This window comes from Salmo salar, chromosome 15 (assembly GCF_965601325.2).
Source record: "Salmo salar chromosome 15, fSalSal1, whole genome shotgun sequence".
Taxonomy (NCBI): Eukaryota; Metazoa; Chordata; class Actinopteri; order Salmoniformes; family Salmonidae; genus Salmo; species Salmo salar.
In genome coordinates this window covers 79102548-79124578 of record NC_138305.1, presented here as the reverse complement: position 1 = coordinate 79124578, position 22031 = coordinate 79102548, and the positions used below count along the sequence as shown (strand labels likewise).

The 22031-nt window shown below is 43.3% G+C and overlaps 1 protein-coding gene across 7 annotated transcripts in view; it reads right to left on the bottom strand.

Annotated features, from left to right (window-relative positions):
• Nucleotides 1-2220: 2220 nt before the first annotated feature.
• LOC106572137 (kelch-like protein 17) overlaps nucleotides 2221-22031 on the bottom strand; it is a 36334-nt gene continuing 16523 nt past the window's right edge. For 5 of the 7 annotated variants that reach the window (XM_014146006.3, XM_014146015.3, XM_014146009.3 and 2 more), the window contains 9 exons: nucleotides 21430-21651; nucleotides 16206-16322; nucleotides 15792-16035; nucleotides 13247-13391; nucleotides 10358-10525; nucleotides 10120-10208; nucleotides 6618-6691; nucleotides 6094-6275; nucleotides 2221-5225 (listed from right to left, as the gene is read on the bottom strand). In XM_014146006.3, the coding sequence (XP_014001481.1) occupies nucleotides 4997-5225; nucleotides 6094-6275; nucleotides 6618-6691; nucleotides 10120-10208; nucleotides 10358-10525; nucleotides 13247-13391; nucleotides 15792-16035; nucleotides 16206-16322; nucleotides 21430-21651 (1470 nt within the window). In that variant the 3' untranslated portion in view covers nucleotides 2221-4996. The remainder of the gene's footprint in view (nucleotides 5226-6093; nucleotides 6276-6617; nucleotides 6692-10119; nucleotides 10209-10357; nucleotides 10526-13246; nucleotides 13392-15791; nucleotides 16036-16205; nucleotides 16323-21429; nucleotides 21652-22031) is intronic. The other 2 variants (XM_014146007.3, XM_014146016.3) reach the window with 1 other exon arrangement.

Genomic DNA, 22031 nt, shown 5'->3' with positions numbered 1-22031 from the left:
ACCTCTTGGCGATGTCATTTGGAAACACAATGTCAACTTTCACTGCGAAGCGGACGACACACAGCTGTACATTTCGATGAAACCCCAAAATTGGCTACCCTGGAAGCCTGTGTTTCAGACATAAGGAAGTGGATGACGGCAAATGTTTTACTTTTAAAGTTGGCCAAAACAGAGATGCTAGTTCTAGGTCCCAAGAAACAAATAGATCTGCTGTTGGATCTGACAATCTTGATGGTTGTACAGTCGTCTCAAATAAAACTGTGAAGGACCTCGGCGTTACTCTGGACCCTGATCTCTTTTGACGAACAAGAATATTTCAAGGACAGCTTTTTTCCATCTTCATAACATTGCAAAAAACGTAAACTTTTTATCCAAAAATGATGCAGAAAAACTAATCCATGCTTTTGTCACTTCTAGATTAGTCTACTGTCATGCTCTACTCTCCGGCTAAAGTACTAAATAAACTTCAGTTTGTGCTAAACACAGCTGCTAGAATCCAGACTAGAATCCCAACATTTTATCATATTACTCCAATCTCTACATTGGCTTCATATTAAGGCTAGGGCTGATTTCAAGGTTTTACTGCTAACCTACAAAGAATTATATGGGCTTTCTCCTACCGATCTCTCCGATTTGGTTCTGCCGTACATACCTACACGTATGCTATGGTCACAAGATGCAGGCCTCCTTACTGTCCCTATAATTTCTAAGCAAACAACTGGAGGCAGGGCTTTCTCCCATAGAGCTCAATTTTTATGGAATGGTCTGCCTATCCATGTGAGAGACGCAGACTCGGTCTCACCCTTTAAGTCATTACTGAAGACTCATCTCTTCAGTAGGTCCTATGATTGAGTGTAGGTTGGCCCAGGAGTTCGAAGGTGAACGGCAAGGCACTGGAGCGACGAACCACCCTTGCTGTCTCTGCCTGGCCGGTTCCCCTCTCTCCACTGGGATTCTCTGCCTCTGACCCTATTACGGGGGCTGAGTCACTGGCTTACTAGTGCTCTTCCATGCCGTCCTTAGGAGGGGTGCGTCACTTGAGTGGGTTGAGTCACAGACGTGATCTTCCTGTCCGGTTTTGCGCCCCCTCAGGCTTGTTTCTGTGGAGGAGATCTTCATGGGCTATACTTAGCCTTGTCTCAGGGTAGTAAGTTGGTGGTCTGTTGATATCCCTCTAGTGGTGTGGGGGCTGTGCTTTGGCAAAGTGGGTGGGGTTATATCTTGCCTGCTTGGCCCTGTCCTGGGGTATTGTCGGACGGGGCCACAGTGTCCCCTGACCCACCAGTCTCAATGCTGCAATAGTCTATGTGCCGGTTGTGCTGCTGCTCTAGTTTCAACTGTTCTGCCTGTGGCTCGGGAACCCTGACCTGTTCACTGAACGTGCTACCTTGTCCCGGACCTGCGGTTTTCGAGTCTCGACCCCTAAATGCTCGTCAATGAAATGCCAACTGACATTTACTCCTGAGGTACTGACCTGTTGGAGAAAAAAGGTGGGTAGGGGACGGTCTCTGTCTCTGCTCCACTGCGTGACTGGCTACATAGCGGTGCCTGCGAGTGTGCGCCAGGCTGTAAACTCATTAACACCCACAGGACCACAGGGGACAGAGGGCTACAGGGCAATTGACTTGTGCAGACTGCAGACACATCATTTAACCCACCCTTTAAAACTGTCCACTTTATATGCCCCCAAGAGACATGAATAGGCTTCCATTTTACAGCAGAAACCTCATTAACAGAATTCTGACACGTTGCAGTGTACCAGTTCTTTCTAATGGCTAACAGTAAGCTTTATCATTAATATTCACTGCACTGTCTGTTAGTGTATTGAGTAGATGTTGAGAGTGTGTGTGTGTGTGTGTGTGTGTGTAGAGGTTTGTGTGAGTGTACTCTGTGTGCACAAGCAAAAGCAGCCACAGGTGTGCATACTATGTGACTGAGGTCATGAGGGGTAAAGTGAGAGTGCTCAGCTGTCCACTCAGATCACTGTGAAAGGAGAGCATGCTGGGACGATACTTAACGATACCGTAGTGGGCATAGCAACACACACAAACACACACACTGTTAGCAATGCAACCTTCAACTGAACTTACCCTATGAACACAAAATGTTGAAAATACATTGAAAAGTAGTATTTTCTGGGGGAAAGACGTTGAAAATACATATTTCAAACAATTTCTCACAAGATGCTATGTTGAAAATACACTCCATAAACAACCTGGGTCCTCACACCTGAAAGCATCTTTATTTATTTTCTATACAGTGTATTGCTCCATTTCACAATAGTGCAACATTTCTCCATACATTTTCTCGATAGATATAACAACATATTATAAATAAACTATGCATGTCACATCGAACAATAATGTGTTAACTAAAAAAGCTACAGTCACATTGACAATGCATTAAATCCGAGAATTTGGGTAATTCCTTATTTACATTTGATTCAACGAAATGGAGGCCAAGTTCTTGTGTGGTTGTGTGTAGATTTCACTCATGGTACATTATGAGCTCAGACGAACCCACCGTGTAAAATTTGGCATGGAACGTTATAATGACGTCATTTTCTGGTTGTAAATAGGTTTTCTGGTTGTAGAGACGCCTGGTAAGATACCAGATTACAACCAGCTAAATAAGTATTTTTCTGGTCGCTAAAAAGACCTCTTAAAACAATCTGTATACAACCTAACCATGACGTCACAGAAGACGTCATTGCAACCACTTTTGCGATTTGGGGACAAGACACTTCACCATTACTGGAGATAATAATCTGCAAGAACTAACCATTGCTGGAGATAATAATCTGCAAGAACTAACCATTACTGGAGATAATAATCTGCAAGAACTAACCATTACTGGAGATAATAATCTGCAAGAACTAACCATTACTGGAGATAATAATCTGTAAGAACTAACCATTACTGGGGGATTTTTCAGTAAAAACAAAACCAGATCAACAAAATCCTTTGAAAAAAGGAAAATAAATAACTTCTCAGAAGTTTTACATTTTATCACACTGCGCTACATAGCCTATTTATTGAACCTAGTTAACCGTGACGAGTCAAAAACTAAATTTAGGACCTGTTGTGGTCTATTGTACCTTTGGCTGATACAGCTCTTTAACCTCATGTAAAGTATCAGCATTGAGTACGTAGGAACAGCTTCATTTCCTTAACCAATCAGCCTTTGCTTTGATGTGTGCCATTTTGTGGAACTTCCAAAGAATGGTATTATCTGATAGACGTGTTCCAGAGTATCGTTAGAGCTTAGAGTTATACTACATGTTGTCACACGTTTACTACGTAAACATCGGTGTGGTAAGTTTGGATCCTTTTCAACAATACAGGAAGAGGTATTATGAGTAAGTAACATAAAATGACAGCACCATAAGTGTTTCCACATTGACATTACCGCAGCTAGTGTCAAGTATTAAGATTGGTGTTGTGTTAATTTGCCTACACATTACTTGAACCTTCTGCTCTTTAGCCATTTCAAAGCTGTCATAATCGTGATACCACTATGTGTTTATGAATGATAATGATCTATACAATGGATTGGGGTCTTCTAATTAGCTAGCGGACAAGCAAGCTTGCATACCATAGCCTTCCATACAACAGTATTGGACATCATTTGCCATAACTACTAATGACATCGGTTGTGTCATACATGTGGCAGTGACAAGGCAACTTTTGAAAAATATTTAACATTTTCAGTCAAGGTACCGACCAACAAAAGAATAAACACGTCATGAACAAAATAAACCTCTTTCTTTTAACTGTTGTCCTTTACAAATAATAAAGATATTTCAGTTGACCTCTGCCCGTCTTCAAAATGTGTCTCAGAGTAGGAATGCTGATCTAGGATCACTTTTGCCTTTTAAATCATTATGAATAAGGGGGAACCTAGATCAGCATTCCTACCCTGAGACACTTTATGAAATACGGGCCCTGATATCTTCATCAGTTTAAGAAATACTTATCAATCCTTCACTCTGATATAGTCAACGCTCAAACTGAACAACTTCCCACTTTTGACATCCTCTCTGACACACTTCCATCAATGATATGCACGACGTTAACACAACAAAAGAAAAATAATACGGCACTCGAGTCATAGCAATGGTCCATTTGCTTTTCACAAAGCATCTTTGAAATTGTCGGAATATATTAGCTATATATTTTTACATTTAATAAATAATTCAACATCATTATCTGTTCTTATATATATTTTTAAAGGAATTAAAACTAATTTACAGTTTCGAGTAACGATAGATCTCGAATCAATAGCTACATTCTTTTTTTTCTCCTTCTTCTCCAGCTGGTTGGTTGACGTTTTCCTTAGGTACAGATCTAGGATCAGCTTCCCCTCCCCAATACTAACCTTAACCATTTAAGGGGGAAATGCTGGAAAATGTTTAGGGGCAACATCACCCTATTACACAAGGCTCGTCCGTAGGGTAAGATGGTAAACAACATTGCCCGTTAATGCCACCTAGTGTGACACATACAGCTGCACTACTCATTTTAATTCCTGCCTGCCAGGACACAATGTCAGTAAACATGCATGGCAGAACCAGTCGATAGCTACATTCCTAAATTAAAATTATACGCACTGGATTGCAAATGGTGGTATTTTCCAACCTCTTTATCTGAGGAAAACTCTCCTGTGTTCTTCAATAGACTAGAAGCTGGTATCTTTGCGGTAATACAGTGAGACTTCAGGGAAAGAGACCAGATCCAGCAGCACCCTCTGTGCATTTCTCTCTCTCCATCTTTCACTCTTCCTCTCACTCGCTCTTCCCATCACCTCTTCTCCCTCTAACTGTACCCCTCCCACTCTCTCTCAAGCCATTTTCTCCACTCTCCCTCTCGCTACCTGATTAAAGTACATGCATCCTCTCACTCCCTCTTCACACAGAGCAGTTGCGTCTCTTGCTGGGGCCTGGCTGGGCGGTGGCAACCGAGGCCGAGGCTGAGGTCAGCCAGAGCTTAGCCCCGTGTCAAAGGCTGGTGGAGGACACAGAGAGCGTGGGCGACGAGGGCGGCGGGAAGTTGAGCAGCTCTAGGACGGCCACCCCCACACTGCTGCGCCGCGTGAACATGCAGGAGGCCGCCACCCACTTGTTGCTGCGTGGGTTGTACTTCTCAATAGAGTTGAGGCTGGAGCTACCGTCATTGCCGCCCACCGCGTACAGCCAGCCGTCCATAGCCACCAGGTCGTGGGTACTCCTGTGGGAGGACATGACAACGTGCAGACTCAGTAATAGCTCAGGCACACCACAAAGACTAACAGCTAAAAGCAGCGGGTGTGTTAGCGATCACCTGCTGGGTGTCGACAAACAGTGGTGATTCAACATGTAGAATTGTTCTGTGGTCAGAGGTGACAGGATGTCCACCCACATTCTTCCTATTGGTTCCATTGCAACAGGCAAGCTCAATCAAGCAGTGTTTCAAATTAACTCAAATAGTATTTTAACCCAGTTCTGCTGGCCATTCATTAACATTAACTGATCAATTAGCTATTAGGCAGAAAAGAAAACCAGAATGACTTCCCTGACTAGCCTGTTGCTAAAGACTGAGCTCAATGCAGTGTAAATGGAGGCCTGGGGCGTATTCATTAGTGCACAACGCAACAAAATGTTTTGCCACGGAAAGCTAAAAAAGGTGTTTCTTCTATACAAACTAAGGTAGGTCCCTCCTTTTCTTCCTATTCAATATGACTCTGCTGAGACTAGAGCAGGCTCTAGATGAATATGAGCCATACTACTGATTACAGCAATGGTTTATTTATAGGGCCGGGAGCATCCACTGTTATCAGGTTCCTTACTCAAATCTCCCATTGTGTGCGTGTGTGTATGTTTGTGTGTGAGTGAGAAACTAATTTCATTTGAATCTTCAAATCCTGGTCTCTGAGGCCCACTGTGTATGCCGGTTCCTTCAGAAACTCAGATAATTTTCTGAGAAAGGGCTGGAATTAAGGAATGAAAACCTGAAACCAGTCATTTATGAGAAGCGAGAAGGCTCTATGCATGCATTGACTATGCAGTTATAGCTACAGGTGGTTGGTAGTAATTGTGACGCGGCTGGCGGTGCCCACCTGCGGATGTTCATGGGCGCCACCCCCTCCCAGGCGTTGGTCTTGGGATTGAATCGCTCCACCGAGTTTAGGCAGCTGGTGCCGTCGTTGCCCCCGGCGACATAGAGCATGCCCTCCAGCACGGCCACCCCGGCACTGCTGCGCCGACTCAGCATGTTGGCGATGGCCGTCCACGCGTTACTCTGTTCCGACCAATCAAAGGGTTGTTGGTCAGTTTTGAGCTGAGGTTGAACTCAAAACTTAGCTTCTCCTTTTTGATCTGGGCAAAAGTTCACCTTCATGGTCCGGTTTTAACCAGATTAAGCCTAGTCATGGACTTAAAATATAGCCTGGTGGGACAAGCCTGATCACTATGTTCACCATTCTATTTAACAGAATGGTGAACGCAGTGATCAAATTTGTTCCACCAGGCTACTGAAAATCATGCCTAGTTGAGATTCTTCTATAGGCTTAATCTGGGTCCAGGAAACTGGCCCCATGTCTTAATGTGCATATTGACAGAGATCTGTCTGTTTGTTTATTACCTGTGGTTCATATTTTTCCACTGTTGCTAGGTGTGAGGAGCTGTCATATCCTCCTACTGCATACAGACTGCCATCTATAGAGAGAGAGCGAGAGAGCGAGTGCTGTGACAATAAGCTCAAAACTCTACATATCAGCTTGCAAAAATAAAATATGTTGGATGTGGCCCATATTTACTAGGAAGCGAGTGGTAGGCCAGGGACCGGCATATTTGATGGGGGTAGGGGCAACAAAAAATTGGAACTCATCATGAGGGGCCGCAGTGGCTCGTGGGTCTGTGTTCCCACATCCATACCCACACATGCAGTCAGACCCGGCCCTAGCCTTTTGGGGACCCTAAGCGAAATTTAGTTGGGGGGCCCTCCCCACCTCGTGAGCAAAACATTTTAGCGGTCCCATCTAGACAGCAAAGAGAAGTTTAAGAGATAATTTCCTGCAATTCTACTCATTTTGCCATGGGGCGGAGACAAATGTTTGCAGTTTTTAACATGACATCTTTTGATCAATGGGGGGCCCCCGGTCAGTAATTTGACCATGATTACTACAAGTTTAGCAGAAAGTTTAGATAGCTAGCTAAAAATGTTAGCCGAAATGGGCTAATTAAATGACTGTCAGTTATTGACATAACACAAGAACTGCTGATGCGCAAGCAAATTTTAAAATTGCACCATGTATATTGCACTGATGTCTAATATTAAAGAGGTCTTGAGGTATTGCTCACCTGAGATAGAGAACCTTATGATAAGTTGTCGACCACACCATCTACAAAGAGAGTTCTCATCTGTATTATTCGTAGCCGTCTATTTACCACCACAAAGCGAAGCTGGCACTAAGACCGCTCTCAAACAACTCTATAAGGCTATAAGCAAAGAAGAAAATGCTCACCCAGAAGCGGCGCTCCTAGTGGCCGGGGACTTTAATGCAGGCAAACTTAAATCAGTTTTACCAAATTTTTACCTGCATGTCACATGTGCAACAAGGGGAAAAAAATCCTAGACCACCTTTACTCTACACACAGAGATGCATACAAAGCTCTCCCCCGCCCTCCATTTGGCAAATTTGACCACAATTCTATCCTCCTGATTCCTGCTTACAAGCAAAAACTAAAGCAGGAAATACCAATGACTCGCTCAATCCGGAAGTGGTCAGATGACGCGGATGCTACACTACAAGACAGTTTTGCTAGCACAGACTGGAATATGTTCCGGGATTCAGCCAATGGCATTGAGGAAAACACCAACTCAGTCATTGGCTTCATCAATAAGTGCATCGATGACGTCGTCACCACAGTGACTGTACGCACATATCCCAACCAGAAGCCATGGATTACAGGCAACATCCGCATCGAGCTAAAGGCTAGAGCTGCCGCTTTCAAGGAGCGGGAGACTAATCCGGACGCTTACAAGAAATCCCGCTATGCCCTCAGACAAACCATCAAACAAGCAAAGCGTCAATACAGGATTAAGATTGAATCCTATTACACCGGCTCTGACGTTCGTCGGAGGTGGCAGGGCTTGAAAACTATTACGGACTACAAAAGGGAAACCCAGACGCGAGATGCCCAGTGACGGAGCCTACCAGACGAGCTAAATGCCTTTTATGCTCGCTTCGAGGCAAGCAACACCGAAGCATGCACAAGAGCACCAGCTGTTCTGGATGACTGTGTGACAACGCTCTCGGTAGCCGATGTGAACAAAACCTTTAATTAGGTCAACATTCACAAAGCCGCTGGGCCAGACAGATTACCAGGACGTGTACTCAAAGCATGCGCGGACCAACTGTCAAGTGTCTTCACTGACATTTTCAACCTCTCTCTGACCGAGTCTGTAATACCTATGTTTCAAGCAGACCACCATAGTCCCTGTGCCAAGGAAGCGAAGGTAACCTGCCTAAATGATTACCGCCCCGTGGCACTCACTTCGGTAGCCATGAAGTGCTTTGAAAGGCTGGTCATGGCTCACATCAACAGCATCCTCCCAGACACCCTAGACCCACTCCCAATTCGCATACCACCCCAAAAGATCCACAGATGACGCAATCTCAATCGCACTCCACACCGCCGTTTCCCACCTGGACAAATGGAACACCTATGTGAGAATGCTGTTCATCGACTACAGTTCAGCGTTCAACACCATAGTGCCCACAAAGCTCATCACTAAGCTAAGGATCCTGGGACTAAACACCTCCCTCTGCAACTGGATTTCCTGACGGGCAGCCCCAGGTGGTAAAAGTAGGCAACAATACGTCTGCCACGCTGATCCTTAACACTGGGGCCCCTCAGGGGTGTGTACTTAGTCCCCTCCTGTATTCCCTGTTCACCCACAACTGCGTGGCCAAACACGACTCCAACACCATTATTAAATTTGCTGACGACACAACAGCGGTAGGCCTGATCACCGACAACGATGAGACGGCCTATAGGGAGGAGGTCAGAGAACTGGCAGTGTGATGCCAGGACAACAACCTCTCCCTCAATGTGAGCAAGACAAAGGAGCTGATCGTGGACGACAGGAAAAGGTGCGACGAACAGGCCCTCATTAACATCGACGGGGCTGTAGTGGAGCGGGTCGAGAGGTTCAAGTTCCTTGGTGTCCACATAACCAACAAACTATCATGGTCCAAACATACCAAGACAGTTGTGAAGAGGGCACGACAAAATCTTTTCCCCCTCAGGAGACTGAAAAGATTTGGCATGGGCCCCCAGATCCTCAAAAGGTTCTACAGCTGCACCAACGAGAGCATCCTGACTGGTTGCATCACCGCCTGGTATGGCAACTGCTCGGCATCTTACTGTAAGGCGCTACAGAGGGTAGTGCGAACGCCCCAATACATCACTGGGGCCAAGCTTTCTGCCATCCAGGACCTATATAATAGGCGGTGTCAGAGGAAAGCCCATAAAATTGTCAGAGACTCCAGTCACCCAAGTTATAGACTGTTTTCTCCGCTACCGCACGCCATGCAATACCGGAGCGCCAAGTCTAGGACCAAAAGGCTCCTCAACAGCTTCTACCCCCAAGCCATTAGACTGCTGAACAATTCACAAAAATCTCCACCGGACAATTTACATTGACCCCCCCTCTTGTACACTGCTGCTACTCGCTGTTTGTTTGTTACGTATGCATAGTCACTTCGCCCACATCTACATGTACAGATTACCTCAACTAGCCTGTAGCCCTGCACACTTATTTTAGCCTACTTGATAAATATTTTCTTCTTCTTGAACTGCACTGTTGGTTAAGTGCTTGCAAGTAAGCATTTCACGGTAAAGTCTACACTTGTTGTATTCGGCGCATGTGGTAAATAAAGTTTGATTTGGATTTGATTATTCTAACTCACAACAGTAAATTGAGACGCCGAATGAGTTTCCCCCAAAAAATTATCAGCGGCCCTACAAAAAGGGGGCAGCACACCAGTTGCCCATCCCTGCTCCAGGTTAACATACATAAGTATATCCTTTCTCAATAGATTACATAATCACACAAGAGGTGGACAACACTTGCTCACCTAGAGTGGCCACACGGACGTATCTCCTTCGGGTGCTCATGGCAGCGATGGAGGTCCAGGTACTGGTGAGAGGGTCGTACCGCTCTGCACTGTTGGGGTGGAGGGGGGCATTCATTATATACAAATGTCATCTCAGTATTTGCATCCGTGACAGTCAAAATGTGTTGTGACAAAGCTCAAAAGAAGTCCAGCATTTTGAACACACGCTTATAATTATCTATATATATTTTTTTTGTACCTGTTGAGACAGGAAGCTCCGTCGTAACCACCGGCGGCGTACAGAAGGCCGTGCAACACTGCCACGCCCAAACAGCTCCGCCGCGTCCCCATTGAAACCTCAGGCTGCCAGGAGTTGGTGATAGGGTCGTAGGACTCCACGGTGGCCAAATCTGAGGTGCCATCATACCTGAGGGAGACCAGAGTATATCAGAAAGAGAAGTGTATCGAGGCCAGGGTTGGGCCACTGGCGGCCCGCGGATCAGTCAGACTCTTAGAATAATAGAATACTCAAGGTGCCCTTTTGAAAATTGGCTGTGCATCAGCAGTGACTCAATTAGCCCATGTCAGCAAAACGTTTTTTTATTTTTTGAGTTAGTCTAGCTATCTAAACTTCTAGTAAGCATGGTCGAATAACCGATCAGGGTGGGGCCCATTGATCATCAGATTAAAAACTGCTAAAATTTGCTCCACCCTATGGCAAAATGTGTAGAATTGCAGGAAATTAGCTGTAAAACTGCACATTTTTCTCTCCGCCCCCTGGCAAATTGAGTAGAATTGCATGAAATTTGTTATAAAATTGCTAAATAGCTTTCTCTTCACTGTCACGAGGGGGACCACTAAAATGTTTTGCTTGCAAGGTGGAGGGAGGGTATATGGACGTGGTACGCAGACCCACGAGCCACTGTGGCCCCTCATGATGAGTTCTGTTTTTTGGTGGCCCCACCCCCATCAAAGTTGCCCATCCTCTTATGATTGGCCTAACCATAAGAGGATGGGCTCTGTCGCTAGGGTCTGGGCACATATTCACAAAGGGTATCAGAATAGAAGTGCTGATCAAGGATCAGTTTTACTTTTTCATCATATAGAATAAGGGGGGGGGGGGGGCGATCCTAGATCAGCAATCCTAGTCTGAGACCCTTTGTGAATAGGGGACCTAGTTCCGCTTCAGGTTTCTTCCTTTAATCTCATCTCAAAAGGAGGCTTTCTTTGTTAAGCAAGTCTTCACAACTGTACTGTGTTAACAGTTAAATTCAAGAAACTTTCTTTAAATAAAATACATTTGAATTCATTTATTATCTGTTTATCTATTCGATAGGGTAGATGTGCAGGAGTTTGTCATCTAGCTAATTTCCATCAGTAGCACCTGGATAAAACGTTGACATTGCAGACAATGAGAGTAGTGCATCAGATACTATTTTGTTCCATCTTTCTCTTGATTTACAAAGGCATCTGTTTTGTTTCCCTCTCGGGTAGAGAAGACGTGCCTTGGCTTCAAAAGTCGGAATTTGCATAATTACACTTGAGGGGACCGCTAATATTAGTCTTCCAACAGTTTCCTCCTACCACAGTTAACTGTTTATCTTATTATACCCAATGCCAATAACTCAACGTGTTTGCTTGAATGAGAAATTGGATTACAAGATACTGTATCTCCCCTAATTCTAGTTTCTCTTTCAGACAGATTGTAAACTTGATAACACTTTACTTGACACCCAGCGTCATAAAATGTTACGAGACGGTCATAACCATGTAATAACAGCTGACATACATATACTCCAAAACATGCATCCTATTTGCAATTACGCACTAAAGTAAAACTGCAAAAAATTAGGCAAAGAAATTAACTTTATGTCCTGAATACAAAGCGTTATGTTATATTTGGGGAAAATCTAACAACACATCACTGAGTACCACTATCTATACTTTAAGGCATAGTGGTGACTGCATCATGTTATGGGAATGCTTATCATCAGTACTGAGATTTTTGGGATAAGAATACAGCTCAAGGCAAAATCCTTGAGGAAATCCTGGTTCAATCTGCTTTCCACCAGACACTGGGAGATTAATTCACCTTCCAGCAGGACAATAACCTAAAACACAAGGCCAAATATACACTGGAGTTGCTTACCAAGATGACATTGAATGCTCTGGAGTGGCCTAGTTACAGTTTTGACTTAAATGGCTGCCAAGCAATGTTCAACAACCAACTTGACCTGTTATAATATGGTCATAACACTGTCATGACACATATGTAGACCTGTTGTGACATATATTGCATTATTTTATGGCTGGTTATGACACCTACAGATGTGTCAAAGCCCACAAAACCTAACACACAAGGCAAAACATTCCATTAGACCATAAACATACTTTTGACACATAGGCTACTGTATGTTATATAAAAAAGTAAATTGACCATGTTAAATTATCATTGTGATTGCACACACATTGATGTCAGACAATCACCTACCCCAATGCTCTGGTGCTGATAACTGGGATGAATGCACGAGCAGATTTCAGAAGGACAAGACACCTTCTTTTTGACTGATGACTGACATAAGGGCATGCACGTGATAGGCCTATCTGGTTTTTTGATTATGATGGTCATAATGCTTCTTGACAGTGTCAAAAAGTGTATTTTCTACAAGTTATTTAAAATATGATGAAAAAAACATGACTGTAAAATATTCAATATAACAAAAACAAAGGATTTAAGAGAAACTTTCAAACGAAAACAAACTTCCTGGCAGGAAAAAACAAATTTGAAAAAAAAATGTGGGTAGGTGTCATAATCAGCCATAAAATAACACAATATATGTCACAACAGGTGGAAATACATGGGTCATGACAGTGTTATGACCATATGACAAGTTATGTCAGCTGTTATGACATATGACATGGTTATGACCGTGGCATAACGTGTTATGACAGTGGGTGTCATGTAAAGTGTTAACGTAAACTTAACCGAGCTATCTCACATAATTAACATTAGTGTAATCTTCCAGTGTTGAGGATGGTTCCATTTCAGTTAGCTAGCTAGCAAGCACGGCATTAGTGATGGCTTCGAGAATACCCGAATCCAGACCATCTAGAGGTAAAAGGATGGTCTGATGAGGTCAGTTATTACCCTCCCACCGCGTACAGCTTGTTGCCAATGGCTGCCACGCCCACCCGTGCCCGCCGAGTGGACATGGATGCCACCATGTGCCAGCGGTCAGTCCGCGTGTCGTAGGCCTCGCAGTCACCGTGGATAGCAAACAGACTGCCGCCACCTGGGCAAAACACACAGACAAAAACAAAGTCATCTAAATATCTGAAGCAGTCATTTAAATACACTATATATAAAAAAGTATGTGGACACCCCTTCAAATGAATGGATTCGGGTATTTCAGCCACACCCGTTGCGGACAGGTGTATAAAATCGAGCAAACCGCCATGCAATCTCCATAGACAAACATTGACAGTAGAATGGCCTTACTGAAGAGCTCAGTGACTTTTAACGTGGCACCGTCATAGGATGCCACCTTTCCAGCAAGTCAGTTTGTCAACTTTCTGCCGTGCCAGAGCTGCCCCGGTAAACTGTAATTGCTGTTATGGTGAATTGGAAACGTCTAGAAACAACAACGGCTCAGCCAGGAAGTGGTAGGCCACACAAGCTCACAGAATGGGCCTGCCGAGTGCTGAAGCGCGTAGCGCGCAAATATAGTCTGTCCTCTGTTGCACGAGATGTTTGACAAGCAGGTGTCCACATACTTTTGGTCATGTAGTGTATCTATAGATATATGGGTATTAAAACACAGTGGCCAACATTTCACTTTTTACAGGTGCAATGCCCTAAAAAAAAAAAGACACAAATATTTCTAGACATGGTAAGTGCCAAACTTCTTTCGAATAATTGCTGTATCCAATCTATTTCAAATGTAATTTTTGAAAAGGTTATGTTTTATGTATCTGTGAACAAGTTAGATTTTAACTAAAGGGCCAAATTCAGGATCCCTGTTTCCTAATGGCGTCTACAGATTCAGAAATTAAAGAATGTGTATTTGTTGGGTTTGCCTATGACCCCAATATACAATGTATGTATGTATGTATGTATGTATGTATGTATGTATGTATGTATGTATGTATGTATGTATGTATGTATGTATGTATAGTGCCTTCAGAAGGTATTCACACCCCTGGACTTTTTCTACAATTTGTTGTGTTACAGCCAGAATGTATTACATTGAGATTTTGTGTCACTTGCCTACACACAATACCTCAGAATGTCAAAGTGGAATGATGTTAATAAAAAATGAAAAGCTTAAATGTCTTGAGTCAATAAATATTCAACCCCTTTGTAATGGCAAGCCTAAATAAGTTCAGGAGTAAAAATTTGCTTAAAAGTCACATAATGAGTTGCTTGGACTCAATCAGTGTGCAATAATAGTGTTTGACATGAATTTGGAAAAGACTACCTCATATCTGTACCCAACACATACAATTATCTGTATGGTCCCTCAGTCGAGCAGTGAATTTCAAACAGATTCAACCACAAAGACCAGGGAGGTTTTCCAATAGTTCACAAAGAAGGGCACGTATTGGTAGATTAAAAAAAAAGCAGACATTGAATATCCCTTTGAGCATGGTGCAGTTATTAATTACACTTTGGATGGTGTATCAATAGACCCAGTCACTACAAAGATACAGGCGCCCTTCCTAACTCAGTTGCCGGAGAGGAAGGAAACTGCTCAGGGATTTCACCATGAGGCAAATTATGACTTTAGAACAGTTACAGTTTAATGGCTGTGATAGGAAAACATTGTAGTTACTCCACAATACATTACAGAGAGAAAAGGAAGCCTGCACAGAATACAAATATTCCAAAACATGCATCCTGTTTGCAATAAGGCACTAAAGTAGAACTGCAAAAAATGTGGCAAAGAAATAAACGTTATGTTCTGAATAGAAAACGTTATGTTTGGGGCAAATCCAACACAACACATCACTGAGTACCACTATTTATATTTTAAAGCATGATGGTGGCTACAACATGTTATGGGAATGCTTATCATCAGTACTGAGATTTTTGGGATAAAAATAAAAATAATAAAGCTAAGCAAAGGCAAAGTCCTTGAGGAAAGACTGGTTCAATCTGCTTTTCACCAGACACTGGGAGATTAATTCACCTTCTAGCAGGACAATAACCTAAAACACATAAATATACACTGGAGTTGCTTACCAAGATGACATTGAATGCTCCTGAGTGGCCTAGTTAGTTTTGACTTAAATGGCTGCCTAGCAATGATCAACAACCAACTTGACAGACCTTGAAGAATTAAAAAAGAATAATGGGCAAATATTGTACAATCCAGGTGTCCAAAGCTCTTAGAGACTTACCCAGAAAGACTCACAGCTGTAATCGCTGCCAAAAGTGATTCTAACATGTATTGACTCAGGGGTGTGAATACTTATGTAAATTAGACATTTCTGTAATTCATTTTCAATACATTTGCTAAAATCTCTAAAAACATGTTTTCAATTTGTGAGAAAAAAAATATTTTATCCATTTTGAATTCTGGCTGCAACAGAAAATGTCGAATACATCAACGGGTATGAATACTTTCTGAAGGCACTCTATGTATGTGTGTGTCTGTGTGTGTGAGTGTGTGAGTGTGAGTGAGTGTATGTACCCTGGTGGGTAACCTCGGGGGCACACTGACCAACGGCGAAGAGCACGGGGCTGGCGCCCTCGCAGCGGCGCGGCCGGGTGCGGCTGTTACTCAGCACACCCCTCTGCTCAGGCATAAGATGGTACTTGAGGGCCTCGATGAGCAGGTCCTTGCACTCAGAGTGGTGGCGCACCAGCAGCTCCGTGTCCACGTTGCTCATGAGGAAATCCCTCCGCAGCAGGGGCAGACGCACGCACTTCATCAGCTAGAGTGGGGAGGGGAAGGGGAGCAGACGCTTTCATCCAAAGCGACTTGTAGTAGTGCGCGTATACACCTTGGTACGGTGGCCTCAGCAGGAATGGACACAAACAATCCTGACGTTGTAAGCGCCAGGATTCACCAACTTAACCACACAGCTGCACCTCTAAATCTTACCCAGGGAACGTGCTGCCTGCGCCCATCTATGTCGTGTTTGACCCAGCTCAGCACGGCCCGGTATACCTCCTCTTCTGACGGTACGTTCAGGTTGTCACTGGAGATCAGGTCCAATACCTTAACAGAAAGAGAACGAGAGAACGACACTCATCACGTGGGCCACCACAGTTGGCATCACACAAAAATAAAACATTCATTCACATGTACCTTCGCATGTTCATTTTGAAAATACTTGAACAAAAGGTCAATTTCACTCCCAACTATTTTTAGAATGAGCCGAGGTAAATATGTGCATGAAAGCAATTGTCATGGTGAAAATAGCTATGAATCATATTCCCAGCACCACAGCGAGAGACAATGTGGTGGTGTATCTAGCCTAGTGCAGGAGTTCATAACGTCTCTGTACCCATATAACTGTAGCTATGGGTAAGGGTGTGTCCTGCTATATCAGATCGTGACTATCAAGTGAGCGGGTGTACGCTTCAGTGTTTGTGTGTTTGTGTGTTGTGTGTGTTTGTGTGTGTGTGTGTGTGTGTATTGCAGAGAGGCTAGCACTGTTCCCAGACTGGGGCTGGGCCGTAGTGGCCAGCTGCTGCTGAGATCAGTCGAATAGCAGCAGCCTCAGAGGAAGAGCATCAGCTAATCCACAGGAACTACAATCCACACAGCACAACACAGCGCAGTCCAGTCAAGCACAGTACAGCATAGCACAAAATGAACAGCCTCCGTTCGTTCCTCTAGTAGTAGTATTGCCCTGTATCCCCTTCAACATAACACATAGGCGACTGTAGCATATACAGACACAATGTGTGTGTGTGTGTGTGTGTGTGTGTGTGTGCGCGCATGCGTGTCTGTCTGACATGTAAAGTGTACCTGTCAAAAGTGTGTGAGAGAAATAGCAAAAGACAGTAGATACACAACAAATGTCTGCGTACATCAGTCATGACGACAATGTGTAGTAGAATATGACCAGGAGGTCCAGGCAGAACAGTTGCCAGTCCCCTCGTCTAAAAGGAGGAAATCACGAGTTTCACAGCTCTGTGAGCTCAAAGATGCTCAGAGCAGTTGGTTAATAAATCCTACCCTGCTGCAGAGCTGTGACGGGCACATAACAGCTGCAGAGAGAGGAATAAAAGAGATAAAGGCAATGAAACTAAAGAGATGGAGAGCGTGAGAGAGAGGGGAACGAGAGAGAAGCGCCACAGCTGGCTACCCTGCAGCTCTGTTTCAGACGTCACCTAGCCATTTTACTCTTGGCTAATGGTCCTGTGCCCAATACAATGTCATAATGGCGCGGTTCTGAGACTTGACAATCTGGGAGAGACATGCTGTGTTTACACTCATGGAGGGGATCCACCCTATTCATATAGGGATTGGTTTGTTTGAGGTGAGGACGTAAAACTGATGTCATCGCTCTCGTAGTTAGTAGCTACCCTATCAAAACGGTTTGATTTTATTAAGTTCAGGTCATCATTCATTTCCCAAGCATAAGCTGTGAGGGGTTGTCGTATCTTGGTGCACTCTCAAGAGAGACAGGCGAGTAACATTAAGATGGTAGGGAATGAAAGAGTATAGTATAGTGTAGAGTTCTGATCAGCTCACTCAAGACAAGTGAATGAAAGAGGGTAGTGTAGTGTTCTGGTCAGGGAGAAAAACCTTTTATAGCCCCTGCCTAACAGCTGAGCTGTCACATATCCTAACCTTGAGTTCCCCAACTGGTGGCCCAGGTGACTTTATTTGTCCCCCCAAGTTTTCTGAGCAAAAAAAAACATAATAATAATTAAAAAGAAAAAACATTGGACATAAAATACTCTAAAAACACCAGAAAATCAACTCCAAGTGATTTTAATTTTGGGAATCTGATCCAAAGTATAGTCACGTTTAATAGAGAGAGATACAGTGAGCTCCAGATGTATTGTGACAGTGAAAGGTTGTTGTCGTTTTGGCTCTGTACTCCAGGACTTGAAAGGGTACAATGACTTTCATCCAAATCAGGTGAACCGTTTAGAAATGATAGCACTTTTTGTAAATAGTCCCCCCCCCCATTTTAACCTGTCTGGGAACCTGGGACGTTTGCGTCCCACCCTAATCAACAGCCAGTGGAATCGCGTCGCGCGAAATACAAATACCTCATAAATGCTATAACTTCAATTTCTCAAACATATGACTATTTTACACCATTTTATAGATACACCTCTCCTGAATCGAACCACGTTGTCCGATTTCAAAAAGGCTTTACAGCAAAAGCAAAACATTAGATTATGTTAGGAGTACCCTGCCAAAAATAATCACACTGCCATTTTCAAAGCAACTAGCATGCATCACAAATACCCAAAACACAGCTAAATGCAGCACTAACCTTTGACAATCTTCATCAGATGACACTCCTAGGACATCATGTTACACAATACATGCATTTTTTGTTCGATAAAGTTCATATTTATATATAAAAACAGCATTTTACATCGGCGCGTGACGTTCAGAAAATATTTTCCCTCAAATGCTTCCGGTGAATCAGCGCTACAATTTACAAAATTACTATTCGAAAACATTGTTAAAATGTAATATTGTCATTCAAAGAATTATAGATTAACATCTCGTGAATGCAACCGCATTGCCAGATTTAAAAATAACTTTACTGGGAAATCACACTTTGCAATAAACGAGGTGCTATGCTCAGATAATAGGCTAGGCGATACAGGTTAGCGCCATCTTGGAACCATCTAAAATCAAATATACTATTGGAAATATTCCCTTACCTTTGATTATCTTCATCAGAAGGCACTTCCAGGAATCCCAGGTCCACAACAAAATGTAGTTTTATTCGAAAAAGTTAATAATTTATGTCCCAATAGCTCCTTCTTGTTAGCGCGTTCCGAAGGCTACTCATAATGTACGAGGCGCGCGGGACTTGTCGTCACGAATGTGCAAAAAATATATATTTACGTTCGTTCAAACATGTTAAACGTTGTATAACATAAATCTTTAGGGCCTTTTTCAATCAGAGCTTCAATAATATTCAAGGCGGACGATTGCATTGTCTTACTAAACGTTTCGGAAACGAGCGGGTACCCACGGGCGCCCGCGTCATAGTAGTAATGGCCCTCCCACTATGACCAACTTTCCAGGCCTCTCGTTCGGTCAGTTTTTACCAGAGAAGACTCAAACCACTTTGTAATGACTGTTGACATCTAGTGGAAGCCTTAGGAAGTGCTAAATGAATCCTAACTCAAGTGTTGAAGGTGATTCCACAAATCAGATTTCCACTTCCTGCATGGAATCTTCTCAGGTTTTGGCCTGCCATATGAGTTCTGTTATACTCACAGACAGCATTCAAACAGTTTTAGAAACTTGAGAGTGTTTTCTATCCAAATCGACTAATTATATGCATATTCTAGTTTCTGGGCAGTAGTAATAACCAGATTAAATCGGGTACATTTTTTATCCGGCCGTGCAAATACTGCCCCTAGCCCCAACAGGTTTTAAGGGACCAAAAGTACTGGGACAAATTCATTTATGTGTATCTAAGTAGTCAAAAGTTTAGTATTTGGTCCCATATTCCTAGCACACAATGATTACATCGAGCTTGTGACTCTAAAAACGTGTTGGCTGCATTTGCTGTTCCTTTTTGTTGCGTTTCAGATTATTTTGTGCCTTATAGAAATGAATGGTAAATAACAATGTAATTTTGGAGTCACTTAAAACAAGAACATAATATGATTCTAAACACTTCTACTAATGTGTATGCTACAATGATTACGGATAGTCCTGAATGAATCGTGAATAAATATGAGTGAGAAAGTTAGACGCACAAATATCATAACCCCAAGACATGCTAACCTCTCACTATTACAATAACAGGGGAGGTTAGCATTTGTGGGATGAAAATGGATGAAAATGCCCTCAAATTAAAGCTGACAGTCTGCACTTTAACCTCATAGTCATTGCATCATTTAAAATCCACAAGTGCTGGAGTACAGAGCCAAAACATGTGTCACTGCCCCAATACTTCAGGAGCTCACTGTATTTGATCGTATACAAATGTAAACAAGGTTTGAAAAGATAACATTTTAGTAACATTTTAGTAAAATGTCATACAGTATGTGGGCTTCTTGCAATCAACGTGCAGTCTACATATTATTTGTAATTATCTTCCAGCCCTCTGATCATCCACTCAATATTTTTTTTAATTTTTTTTTAAACGGCCCACGGCTGAATCTTTGTTGACGATCCCTGGCCTAACCTGTCATGTCTGACACCATCTCTCTAAACTTCTTTTCACTAATAAACACACCTAGGTATGACTCTAAGACCAACTCAGACCCTAACAGACTATTGACTTCAACACCTCAAATCTTCCCAAAGAATCCATGGAGCGTTCTTTTCTTTCCACATGATGCTAGGTTGCTAACTGTCCCATTCACTTCTAATGGTCTCCTGGCATCTTGTAACAACACATACACCATGGCTGTGTTCCAGGCTGACTACATTGCCTAACTAGCTAACCACATCGCATGATATAGCAATGAGATGCCCGACTGCGCAGTCGATGACATGACAAGCAACCATGGGTAGCGAGCAACGTCTGCAATGTAGTCGGCCTGGAACGGGCCCATCTTTGGAAGTTCTCTCCCTGATTACCATTTCAAGGGTATGACCCTCAACAAGGCTGTCATTGGACAAGTCCAGACGCTGAGTTGACGTGACATAAAACTAGTACGGGTCAGGGAGGCAGAGATCACGACGAGTTAAATTACAAGAGACATTGATTGACAAGGAGCTGAGGATTTCTGTCTAGTGAGTGTTGAAAGGGCACTACGCACTTGTCTGTGCTGCTTGCTCTTTGAAGGCCCTTGAGGGGGTTGAGGAAAGGTTAGAACACGACCAGATGTCGTCCTCTTTTTGCCGGAAAAGGGGTGAGAGTGTCAGAAAAGGAGAGTCGGAGAGGGAGGAGACTAATGCTAAGCTAACCTATCTCAGTGTGTATTTCAATTTACCATTTGAAATACTAACTACCAGAGAAGTGGACAGCACTCACCAGAGCTATATACCTAGTGTGTCTACAGCTTACAGACTCCCAACATCAGTGCGCAAGTCAAAGTGCACCAAAAGTGCAATTCCAATGCAACTCATTAGCTAAAGGAGATCCCAACGCTGCCACATCAAGTCGTTCTGTGAGGAAAATCTTATAACATGCTATTTCAGGACTCTTTCTGGCCCCTACCTGCTTTAGCGGCAGCAGCATGAACTCCTCAGTCTTGGACACCTCCACAAAGTGCTGCAGGACGTACTTGTGGGCAGACTTGAGCAGGTCGCTGCAGGAGTGCGTGTCGGCAAAGCTGCGGATGCCCAGGCAGTTGGAAGGGTCCAGCTGGCTGAGGAGGAACTTGCAGCAGGCATCCCTCACCCCGTTGAGCTGCAGCAGGCTGGCTGCTGGAAGCAATGTCTGGAAGCAGAAGAGGATGGAGTGATATAAAACATTATGTAGAATGTGGCAGAATTATATGGGATGGGATGTGAGGAAGAGTATAGGATTGTACAGTACAGGGTAGGTTTATGGTGTGATGGGAAAGGATGTGACGGTACTACAGTTGAAGTCGGAAGTTTACATACACCTTAGCCAAATAAATTTAAACTCAGTTTTTCACAATTCTTGACATTAAATCCAGGGAAAAATTCCCCAGCTTAGGTCATTTAGGATCACCACTTCATTTTAAGAATGTGAATAATAGTAGAGAGAATTATTTAATTCAGCTTTTATTTCTTTCATCACATTCCCAGTGGGTCAGAAGTTTACATACACTCAATTAGTATTTGGAAGCATTG